The sequence below is a fragment of the Dermacentor silvarum genome, chromosome 4 (assembly GCF_013339745.2).
Source record: "Dermacentor silvarum isolate Dsil-2018 chromosome 4, BIME_Dsil_1.4, whole genome shotgun sequence".
In the NCBI taxonomy this organism is placed as follows: Eukaryota; Metazoa; Arthropoda; class Arachnida; order Ixodida; family Ixodidae; genus Dermacentor; species Dermacentor silvarum.
Window position 1 is genome coordinate 131,320,430 of NC_051157.2, and position 12,054 is coordinate 131,332,483.

The following is a 12,054-nucleotide window of genomic DNA, read 5'->3' on the forward strand; positions in this document are numbered from 1 at the left end:
TTCGGACATAATCTCCGAGCCATGTATGAGTCGTGTTCTGAATACTAGACCCTCAGGGGGACAGCACGGCCGGTTTTGCTTTGTTCCGCTTTTCTTTTTTTTTTTTTCTTAATCTTTCGGGTGGCCGCCCCTCTTGGAAAGAAGCGAGATAACGGCTGCCGGAAAAACGCAGCTCGGCTGAATGGAGGGAAATATATGGCACCGAGGCGCTCGGGCGAGAAAGTGCACGCGCCCAGGTCGGCGAAAACGAACGTTACCCTCGTGGCGGCGCGAGAATTTCGCTGTCGGCCGAGGCCTTCCAAAACAAGCACGCACCGGCGTTTCAACTGGTTTAGAAGAGCAAGCAAGCCTTTGCGAGCTACGCGCTGCGGTGCCACATATGAGGGCAACGCTCTGTATAAAGTATGACGGCGTGTTAACGTTATGGTTTGGCTTTGCCCCCTCCCCTTGACTAAACATATTCAGAGATACAGGCTGGCAAAGAAGTGGAGGGGGTCAGGTTCATTACGCGTACCACCGGAGATGCCGTGTCGTAACGAATGCGCCCAAACGGCCGTGTCCTTGCGCCTTCAAAGGCAAGCCGCCGCTGCCGCAGTATCGCAGGTTAGATAGAGATTAAGTGACGTTAAATGAAACCTACGCTCGGTATTGAAGGCTTTGTCGCTTCGGGTTTTAAATGGCTTCAGAACTGCTGACAACACGTCAGTTCGGGAGCTATACGACTTCAGTAACAGCTGGTGCTGAAGCGATACTATCGACAAGCAAGGATAGCAATACTAAACCCAAGTTCAGCGACCGCGAGCTTTCTGTCTCTCGAAGGCTCTAATTCTAAAGTGAAGGAGTTAGGCCGGAGAGCTAACTACGCATAAAGGAGACGCTTTTTGCACAGACACTGAGGGAAAGGTAATACGCGACCGTTTGAAAGACTGGTCTTCTGAGGGGACATCACTTGTGCCTCTGAAATTGCGATGGTTATGACAGATGTTATGAGAAGTTAATCTCTCCTTTCTGTCATTTATTTTTCTGAGTCACTTTCCTCCAATAGGTGTATGCAAACTACGATTCATTGCAATCTGACGTCCGGACATTGGAACTAACGCTCGTTCTGCAGTTAGCGCCTTGCTAAGAAAATACAATGAGCAAAGTGTGGAATCCTTGCCTTCCTCTTCGCTAGACAAGGTTAATAGGCTCTCACTGATACACTAAGAACAACTAGGACAGCGCAAAGTGGTACGCCGACGTCAAACACCCTAAAGTCAGGGAAAAAAAAGAAAAAGAAAAGTAGAGAAAGACAGGCGCGAAAGTTTACGTCAAAAGCCAGCACGATCCTTTTTTTAGGGTCTGCGTGGTGTCTGCAATCGAACTCGGTCAACTGCGCGGCGCTCTGCGATGATGAATTGGGGAATTGGGTTCTGAGAAGCACCCCTACTGCGCACGCTTTCGCATCCTGTTCGTGAGGAATCGACTAAGTTATCGGGAACTAAGGCGAGAAGGCAGCAGCATTAGTAGGAGGAGCGCGTGCAACCCTCGGACCAGCGAGTGTTAATGTATATGCAGAGCTAGTGAAACGCCCGGTGTTACGTGCAACCAATTACTGACATCATGCACCTACCTTACATACTACATACGTTCCTCCTCCGCGCTAAGCTTTATTCCCAGCTTCTAATTCGGCCCTCAGCTTCAATTGAATCGTGTCTAATGCCCGACGAGGCTCTCAAGCACCGAATCGCGTGCAGATTGTCGCCCTGCCATCATTTAGTAGGTCGTCCGCCATCTATTCGTGGCGCACACTGTAATGCATATGTCGGGAAGGTAATTGCAAACACTATAGATGGCACGGTTAGTTGTTTGCAGCGGCTGATTTAATGACTGCATCGGCGGGACAGTGAACCGTGCGCGGGGAGAACCCAGCCATTGGCGGGGCGTCGTATGCACTCAGTGCATGCGTGCTACAAGCGGTGTCAATGAGCCAGGGCTCGCTCGCTTCACCGCACACCTATCGTGATTGGTGCCGAGAGAGAGAAAGAGAGAGGGAGAGAGAGCGTCGAGCAGCGGCGCAGTTTCATTGCAACACAGCACGCGCGCGCTGCTGCTGCCGGTCAGTTGGCTTCTTCGGGAGGGTCGCGTGACGCGTCAATTGGTCCCGCGGGCCCCCATCGCTCAAACTAACAAGCACGGCGGGGCAGCCGGGGGCCGCCGTAATGAATTGGCCCCGGCCGGGCGCCGCCGGCACACGCCCCGCAGGTGGAAACCTGAGGTTACTGCGCGGAAAACTGGTGGGAAGCGCGGTTTGCGGCTTGGAAAGTTGCGGCCAACTACTGTGAGCTCGCCTGGCTGATGCATGGTGTCCGTTTAGCGTCGTACGCGGTGGTGTGGGGCGATGCTACGCTGCCTTACCTCGGTGAAAGAGGAGCCCCCTTTTAGCGAAGATGCACGAGTCTGGCGTTTAATTAGTGCCAGCGGCCGTTGCAGGCATGCACTCGAACTTGGAGGTCTCTGTGGGCGACGGAACGCGGTAGGTCTTCATTAAGGAACGCCAGTCGCCTTGTTGTGGCCGCCGAAACCATACGAGTGTGTGTGTCTCAATCACCGCACGTCCCACCTCCTCGCGGTTCATCCCTCCACTAATTTGACAGAGTACGCGCGCACCTATGTGAACATTGGCATTTCCCATTGCTTTATTCCCGACGCTTTTTCTTATCGTAGCTCTTTGGCTAGCGTAGCAATCAGTGAATCAGACCAGCTACAGAAAGGCCGAACTCACGAAGCATTTTGTTCGTAATTGTTATTTGCTATTGATCGCGCGCTTTCGCTAATGATATGTCCTACATCGCGATTCACTGACATCTCTTCTAACCAACAGCTGTAACATTGTAAGACTTTTTTTTTTTGAGCAGGCCCTGATCGCAAATTATTTGCAGCATAAGGTATGCAGACACCTGGGCGAGATCTGGCGTCGCTTTTCTATAGAACGGGGCACTGGCGACTTGTCCTTATTGTGGGGGCATTTCAGCGACGTTTCGACATTGGGGCGGTTACGAGAACCTATTACGAGGTGCTCGAATATTTCCACAACGGCAGCTGCAACACAGACAATAAGTTCTATACTCAAACACGTTATATCATCACATTTGCGGAAATCGCAGAAACATTCGCGTAAATGCATTATACTTCTAAAATTCGCATAAGGCTCACGGGAGATTCATTCGAGGGCTAAAGAATCTCGGCTACATGAGGAGCACGTGCTGGCACGTCGCTTCTCGATAAAAAGCGTACAAAGCGCCCAAGGTTCCGACTAAACAGATCGCGAACTTACGTGGCCGATTTGTTTCTTTAGTTCTTCGGTCCTAGGGTCCCGCATCGGGTTGTCGAAGCCGCAGAGGCCGATTCTGTAAGAACGAACAAAACAACCACATAAGAAACCACGGACACAACGATGTAGCTGTTTCTCTGCGTATTGAAATAAACGTACACAGAGGCATATTCCGGCGCCAACCACACGCGTGCGTATGTAGAAGTACGCTTACTCAACGAATTGCAGCGCACCCTGTTATTATCATTTTCCTTACTGTTGCGGCCAAGGCACTAGCCATATTATAAGTCTCCAAAGCACCCATATGTCCGCACATGAGCATGCAAATAGGTAAAGGTGTAACTGGCGAAAGTTGTGTATTCCGTACAGATTCGATGTGAGCCGCATTGGTCACGCACTTCACTCGCCCAGCGGAGCCATCAGATACGTGAATATCCCTCAAGGAGAGTTCCCTTTCGCAGGAGCAATAACGAAATGTCAGATCCTGTCTTCGAATCACATGTCGATATACTATAGAGCATGAATGTTGCTTGTGGTTTAGCGAGTGTTCGGTGACGCGTACGCTCCTTACTTAATCTAGTTCGGCTACAAGGAGCTCGGTAATGGTCAGCGCAAATGCCAAGCTCATGGCAACAACGAGCCAACAAATATGATACAAACGATTTATTGATTGACGGAGTCTAAAGTGTTGAAGCAATGCAGGGACAATGGAAGGCGCCCGTAATGGTGGGCTGCGAAATAATTCTGTCCGCATGTAGTTCACTAACGTGCAACGATAACTTTGTACACAAGCTTCTTTTGCTTACACCGATGTCGGAATGCGGTCGCCACTGCCGCAAGTCGAACTCGGGAACCTCGTGCTGAGCATCACAACGCTAAAGCCATTGAGCAACAGTGGAGCTGGTCGTGTAGATTGGGTACTAAGCCATTGAGCAACTAGGGGGCTGGTCGTGTAGATTGGGTACTAAGCCATTGAGCAACAATGGGGCTGGTCATGTAGATTGGGTACTATGCCATTGAGCAACAGTGGGGCTGGTCGTGTAGATTGGGTACTAAGCCATTGAGCAACAGTGGGGCTGGTCGTGTAGATTTGGTACTAAGCCATTGAGCAACAGTGGGGCTGGTCGTGTAGATTGGGTACTAAGCCATTGAGCAACAGCGGGGCTGGTCGTGTAGATTGGGTACTAAGCCATTGAGCAACAGTGGGGCTGGTCGTGTAGATTGGGTACTAAGCCATTCAGCAACAGTGGGGCTGGTCGTGTAGATTGGGTACTAAGCCATTGAGCAACTACAAGGCTGGTCGTGTAGATTGGGTACTAAGCCATTGATCAACAGTGGGGCTGGTCGTGTAGATTGGGTACTAAGCCATTGAGCAACTACGGGGCTGGTCATGTAGATTGGGTACTAAGCCATTGAGCAACAGTGGGGCTGGTCGTGTAGATTGGGTACTAAGCCATTGAGCAACTACGGGCTGGTCGTGTATATTGGGTACTAAGCCATTGATCAACAGTGGGGCTGGTCGTGTAGATTGGGTACTAAGCCGTTGAGCAACTACGGGGCTGGTCATGTAGATTGGGTACTATGCCATGGAGCAACTACGGGGCTGGTCGTGTAGATTGGGTACTGAGCCATTGAGCAACAGTGGGGCTGGTCGTGTAGATTGGGTACTGAGCCATTGAGCAACAGTGGGGCTGGTCGTGTAGATTGGGTACTAAGCCATTGAGCAACAGTGGGGCTGGTCGTGTAGATTGGGTACTGAGCCATTCAGCAACAGTGGGGCTGGTCGTGTAGATTGGGTACTAAGCCATTGAGCAACTACGAGGCTGGTCGTGTGGATTGGGTACTAAGCCATTGAGCAACAGTGGGGCTGGTCGTGTAGATTGGGTACTAAGCCATTGAGCAACTACGGGCTGGTCGTGTAGATTGGGTACTAAGCCATTGATCAACAGTGGGGCTGGTCGTGTAGATTGGGTACTAAGCCATTGAGCAACTACGGGGCTGGTCATGTAGATTGGGTACTATCCCATGGAGCAACAGTGAGGCTGGTCGTGCAGATTGGGTCTTATGCCATGGAGCAACAGTGGGGCTGGTCGTGTAGATGGGGTACTGAGCCATTGAGCAACAGCGGGGCTGGTCGTGTAGATTGTGTACTATGCCATGGAGCAACAGTGAGGCTGGTCGTGCAGATTGGGTACTATGCCATGGAGCAACAGTGGGGCTGGTCGTGTAGATGGGGTACTAAGCCATTGAGCAACTACGGGGCTGGTCGTGTAGATTGGGTACTAAGCCATTGAGCAACAGTGGGGCTGGTCGTGTAGATTGGGTACTAAGCCATTGAGCAACTACGGGGCTGGTCGTGTAGATTGGGTACTAAGCCATTGAGCAACAGTGGGGCTGGTCGTGTAGATTGGGTACTAAGCCATTGAGCAACTACGGGGCTGGTCGTGTAGATTGGGTACTAAGCCATTGAGCAACAGTGGGGCTGGTCGTGTAGATTGGGTACTAAGCCATTGAGCAACTACGGGGCTGGTCGTGTAGATTGGGTACTAAGCCATTGAGCAACTACGGGGCTGGTCGTGTAGATTGGGTACTAAGCCATTGAGCAACTACGGGGCTGGTCGTGTAGATTGGGTACTATGCCATGGAGCAACTACGGGGCTGGTCGTGTAGATTGGGTACTGAGCCATTGAGCAACAGTGGGGCTGGTCGTGTAGATTGGGTACTAAGCCATTGAGTAACAGTGGGGCTGGTCGTGTAGATTGGGTACTAAGCCATTGAGCAACAGTGGGGCTGGTCGTGTAGATTGGGTACTAAGCCACTGAGCAACAGTGGGGCTGGTCGTGCAGATTGGGTACTAAGCCATTGAGCAACAGCGGGGCTGGTCGTGTAGATTGGGTACTATGCCATGGAGCAACAGTGAGGCTGGTCGTGCAGATTGGGTACTATGCCATGGAGCAACAGCGGGGTTGGTCGTGTAGATGGGGTACTGAGCCATTGAGCAACAGTGGGGCTGATTGTGTAGATTGGGTACTAAGCCAGTGAGCAACAGTGGGGCTGGTCGTGTAGATTGGGTACTAACGTTACGTCACCATCAAGCCACACCTTCCCTTTAATTGGTAGTTAGTGCTCTCGCCTATAGGCTAGATACCTTTTTTATATCAGAGAGTTCCAACGTTCTAGTTTGCTACTTCCTGCTGGATTGAACTAGTTCTGTATCGTCTTTACTTCTTCCTCCCCTTTTCTCCTCCACCTAAGTAGAGTATATAGCCAAGCAGACCTATAGTCCTGGTTAACGTTCCTGCCTTATCTTAACTGTCTCTCTAGTACACGCCTATTTTCATATCTGTCCGTTGAATATGTCTTTTCATATAGAATAATAATAATCACGGATAAAGTTTCGGTGTACAATCTGCATCAGCAAGGGAACGGCGATAAGTTTGAGCCTGCCCTACGCTGCTGGGGAACAAATGGCGATACAGATGGCTTGAAACTAGCGACACCTATTCCACTCGCTGCGGTGGATGCTTCGATGGCGTTTATAACGTCACCGCGAAGCTCGCGCGAAACGTTTTCAGCGTTTGCTTCCGCAGCCAGCATGGTTAACGATTGTCGCTGAGCTTCGTGTGCTTCAGCCTCAGCGACCACGACGCACACTGCGCTTACATTGCTCGCCAGCCTCCACAGCCTGTCTCGCGTGTTCCGTAATCGGTCGCGCGGCCAATCAGTGCGCAAGGTGCGCGAATTCCTCGAGTGAATCCTGATTTCAGGCTAGCTTTGGCGTGCATGTGGTAGCAATGCCCTTTCTCACAGAAGGATTACGAAGAGAGTGGCCGTTCGTTGCACCCGACATTTTCGCACGCTAAAGTTGATTGCGGAGCAGCGGGGAAACAAGCAATACGGACGCCTAGGGGCAGTGGAGGAAGCAACCGAAGAGGGTGCCGACACTTAGTATTACGTCAATCGCGCACGCTGCCCAAGAGCGAGCGAGAATTTGCATGCCGTGCGCGCACTTCGACCTCGCTGACACCGGAGAGCCAGGTACGTATACATATACGCGCAGAGGTCCGCGCGCCAGGCGCTCCGTGCGGCGACCACACAGCAAGCCCGCTCGGCATGAACTGTAGTAACACGCGGCAGCGTACGACGGTGGAAGAAGGCGCGCTGGCCGGGCCCGTACACCTGACGCGGCGTACATGATCTACTTAGGAAGTGAAGGCCGTGAAGGAAAAGCCGTGGGGGTGACGAGGGGGCGGCATTCGGCGTACGCAGCGAGCCAGGGCAGCGGCAAGATGGCGACCAGGAACTGGCGGGCGACGACACTGTCCGCCGACCAGGGCGCCACGTGCGGAAAGCGACGGAAAGATGGAGAGCGGCAGATGGTCACGGGAATTATGCGCCGGCGACACGCAGACGAGATGAAGCAACAGTCCGCCGCTCGAGTGCCGCGGATGCAAAGGCCTCGTCGAAGGTGAAAGTGACGGAGCTGAGCTGAGCTGCGGCGAAGAACGTAGTACGGCTCGGCGACGGGTATTGGAGAGAGTGTCGGTCAGTGAAAGGAGCAAATAACGAAGCGATGCACGGGATGCTAGCATCGAAAGAAACAAAAGCAATAACAAAAAAAGGCACCGACATCATCTCTCCCTTCCAGAAAAAGAAGGAAGGCGAGAACGGCAGGGAGGGAGGGGGCAGCGACTAGGTATGCGAAAGGGAAAGTGACGATGCCGTAAGAGCGAACGGGCTCGAGCGCTCCCAGAACTTGTGGTGCTCGCCGAGCGGCGGAATCGAAAATAATCCCGGCAGCAGGCCTGCTATAGCGGCGACGAAACAAGCACAGCACACAAACCGGCACGCCGGCATTTGGCGAGCAAGTGGCGGCCAGGGTGGGAGGCAGGGCACGCCGGTCGACAGGAGCTCCGGGAAAAAGTGAAAGTGACGGAGCTGGAATTGGCCCTTCCTCGAGAGTCGCGGGGCAGCGTTGGCGGCCGCCGGTCATGCACCTCGCCGCGCGGACGCGAGGCCTGCGCATTTTGCTGGCCGGGGTGCCGCGGCGTTTATTAAATAATTCGCGCGTCGAGAAGCACTACGCAAAAGGGGGGAGAGACGGCACGTCCAGGGGCCGAGCTTATTTGCGGCTCGGCTTCCATCCGCAAGAAGACCGCCGCGGCGTTGTACACAACACGAGGTTCCCCTTTCGGCTCAGCGGGGAGGCCGCGGGAGTTCGTGTGAGGCCGTGCGCCGCGACGAGTGGTAAAGAACCTCGCCGTCGAATCAGCCGGCTCTTCAACCTCACGTTCGCGCGCCGCATGGGGCGTCCAAATGAGCAATCAGCGCTGCCGGTGCGCGCGAGCCCACCTCTGAGGTCACTCTTTGCGGACAGCGACGGATGTAAATGGAAACTTACCGACTGCCACCTCCCACGAAACGAGGAGAGCCCCGCGGTGCTCAGCGAGAGTTCACGATACGGAGAAGCTGAAGGAGTTTGTTCGATCACTGCTGGAGTCTTAGCACTGGAGATGTTTGCGTTTTTCACGTGTCTGCAGGCGCAAACCGAGCGGACCCTAGACGAGCGTCCGTGCCACCCCGGTTCAGCGAACTCACGTTACCGGTTGCACGCGTAACGGTTAATCTAGAGTCAGTCGTAAATGCCTAGTTTACGTATACGAGGGTAACAGGGTGACGAAACGATCAATTGACGATTCACATTTTGGGCTCTTGAACTTCAGGAACGATGGCTGTCAGTGCTGTGGCGAAGACTTGGTTCATCGGCAGGATTACCAGCTTTTACACCGTACTGTAACGCTTTAGGAGCTGCACCCTATAGAAGAGAAAGGACGCAGATGTGACACGGTTTTATAGGAACTACCCGCGAGGACTGCATAAACAGACTCACCCAAACGAACGGCATCTATTCGCCGTAGACTCGACAGTCCAGACGGAAATGAACGCGTGAACCAAGGAAGCGCGGAAATGAGTAAAAAAAATGCTTGCTCTATATAAGCACAGGCCGAGATAATTTTGCAATATTTTAATGACTTTCGGATGTGCCTAAAAATTAGGTCGCGCGCCGTTCCCAAAAGGCCGTTTGTCAAAGTTGGCTTCGCCACAATAATAGTACACGAGAGGAGAAGCCTACTGTGTATGCACGTGCAAGCGTGGACGGGGGTGGGGAGGGGCATGTCGTCCTTGTGCCCTGTCAATATTTGTTGCTATGGGCTCTGCTCCACTGGCGCGGAACCAAAGCACCCAACATTGACAGGGTACAAGCCCAGTTCTGCCCACCTGTAGGAGGAGCTAAGGTTACCAACTCAGCGCGCGGAGCGCGCAGATTGAAGGTCATCGTTCACTCTAGCGCCCAGTAAGGGGGCTGAGACGAGGCGGGTGTGGTAAAGGTTAGCGCGTGCGAAGACACCCTGAGATACACGTCCTGCAAAGCTTGAGTGTTGGCTAAGGCAACGAACGACGAAGTTCTTCCGCGCAATCCCGGATGTCGAGATAGTCAAGAGGGCTAAGAATTCCAAGATGAAACAGGCCATTACATGCACCCAAAAGACATAGGTGAAGAAAAGAAAGAGAGATAGAAGAGGCCGGAGACGTCCAGCTGTCTTCGCTCGTCCAAAGGCAGTCACTCACATTCACCCCTGGGGCGCACATGCGCCCGAGCTTGAGTTACAGGGACAGGCGTAACCGTGGCGATCGAGAGACGATATAACAATGCGCCCCGTAGGATCGTCCCCTCGGAATGCTAATTCTATTCCTACCGGTGCGCAACCCGTACAAGTGACAGCGCCTATTGATTTCACCGATCGAGTCAGCAGCGTTGAAACGACAAGACGGGAAAGCTCGACGGTACTTCGCGTTTTCTCTGGGTTCGCCATCCGCGTAACACGCATTCGGGGGTGTGTCCCGAGAGGTGAGGAAAATTAGAGGATCCACGGAGGGCCGACTCCATCCAGGGGTCGTCAATTATTGTGAAGCACCGAGAGCTCGCGTCAGGGGTTGTTCGGTACGACGGCGGCGGCTGCTGTCTGGCCGAGACCGAAGGCGTTGCCCCACCGCGTACGATTTCACCGAGGGCGCCTGCGTTCATCCCGGAGAGACTCCAGCATCCACCTCCATCGAAAGGCGTTTCGCCGAATGCACGCTCGACAGCACGACTGCCCGCATACTCGAGCCCCCGCTGTTGGCCAGGTACTTGAGCAGTCTGGTTTCACCGTGGGCACGACCGAGGGAGCACGCCGGTGACGTCGTCAGTCTTATCCTGCGCAGTGACGCCGGAGTGTGCGCTGACAGATAGCGAATACGCTTAAGTGGGAAGCCTTAGCACCTGCTCATTCCCTTGGTCACGCGGATGATTGTTAGGTGGCCCGAAATTACCTATACCGTGAAATACTCATAGGAGGCTCGGGCGGAGCAATTGCCGGCTATGTATGCCAGGCTAACCCCGCCTGCTGCAACATCACCACCATCTTATGGGCTGCCTGAAACGCAGACAGGTGCTGCGTGCAAGCATATGGCTGACTTGATGTTTCCAAAAGAACGCTGGATTCTGAACAGGGATGTGTTTCACCTACTCTTGAGGTTCCGCCGTGCCATCTGTTGCGAGTGATGATGCTTAGCTTTACAAAGGTTGACGGTCGGCCTCGTTGGTATGACGTGGTTAACGTGACGCCTAGTGTTACTGCATATACTTGGTGTGGTGGAAGCCGCTAACTTATGCTAGCTTTACCTCTGTGGAGTGTTAACCCCTCAACGTTGAAGGGCGACGCACTGGCGCCGTAACTGACGGAATTCGTTTAGCAAGGACAGGTACGCCTGAAGCGAACAACGACTTTCGCTTTCTCCTTCTTGAATCTGGAGTACGTGCACGTTGGTTTTCACAAAAAAAGAAAAAGAGAAAGAGAGAAGAAAAGAAAGAAAGAAACAGGAGCACCGGTAGCATACGAAGGGGCAAGATGAATAATGCTAGCCCTCAATGCGATCACAAGTGCAATGTATGAAGACGTGAAAACAATGCGTGAAGGGATAAAGTGCACCACTCGTTTGAGTACGAGCAACATGCCAGTGCCTGCACTCGACGACAACAAGGAGCAGCGATGCACAAATGAAAGTTTGAGCTTTCCACAAGTCGCGGAACCAGGCAGCGCTAGCTTATTACGATGCTCACATGTAGGCGTGAGCAGGAGTCGTGTGGCAGCTCCGCCCCCTGTACGAGAACATGAATCTCCCACAAGGTCAGAAACCCAGCTGCGTGTGCCGATGGGTCCAGCATGCGAAGTAGATGGCCTACTTCTAAGAGACATTGGCTGACGCATACATGACATGGAAGCCATAGATAAAATCTAGATACCGATGAGGAAGCTCCACTGCACTCTGTCGCCAAAGCACTGGCCGTTCTGAAATAAGCGAGTGGACTCGGGTATCGTATAGATAGCACGCGTGTGTGGTTGCAGACGCTGGGTGCTTGTTTTCGGGCTTACGCGTCGCTTGACCTTTCCCCCTTCATCAGGAGTAGCCCTTGTGGTGCGTTGCGAGGCAGGCATCCGCCATTTCCATTAAAGATTTGTCCGCCGATAACAACGAACGTACGGACAACATCTCTAAGCTCAAGCGCGCAGCGTTATAATACCTTGCGCCTCTTTGTTCGCAAACCCACACGGAGGTTCACATATGCCTCCACAGTGTCCCGCTGCGCCCTGCCCTCATTGCTGGAACGACAAGCGGGCTTGCGGTACATACGGCAT

General features: G+C 53.1%; 1 protein-coding gene across 4 annotated transcripts in view; it reads right to left on the reverse strand.

Moving 5' to 3' along the window:
- LOC119450633 (uncharacterized) overlaps nt 1-12,054 on the reverse strand; it is a 317,066-nt gene that overhangs the window by 42,153 nt on the left and 262,859 nt on the right. For all 4 annotated transcript variants that reach the window (XM_037714138.2, XM_049666095.1, XM_037714139.2 and 1 more), the window contains exon 4: nt 3,317-3,389. In XM_037714138.2, the coding sequence (XP_037570066.1) occupies nt 3,317-3,389 (73 nt within the window). The remainder of the gene's footprint in view (nt 1-3,316; nt 3,390-12,054) is intronic.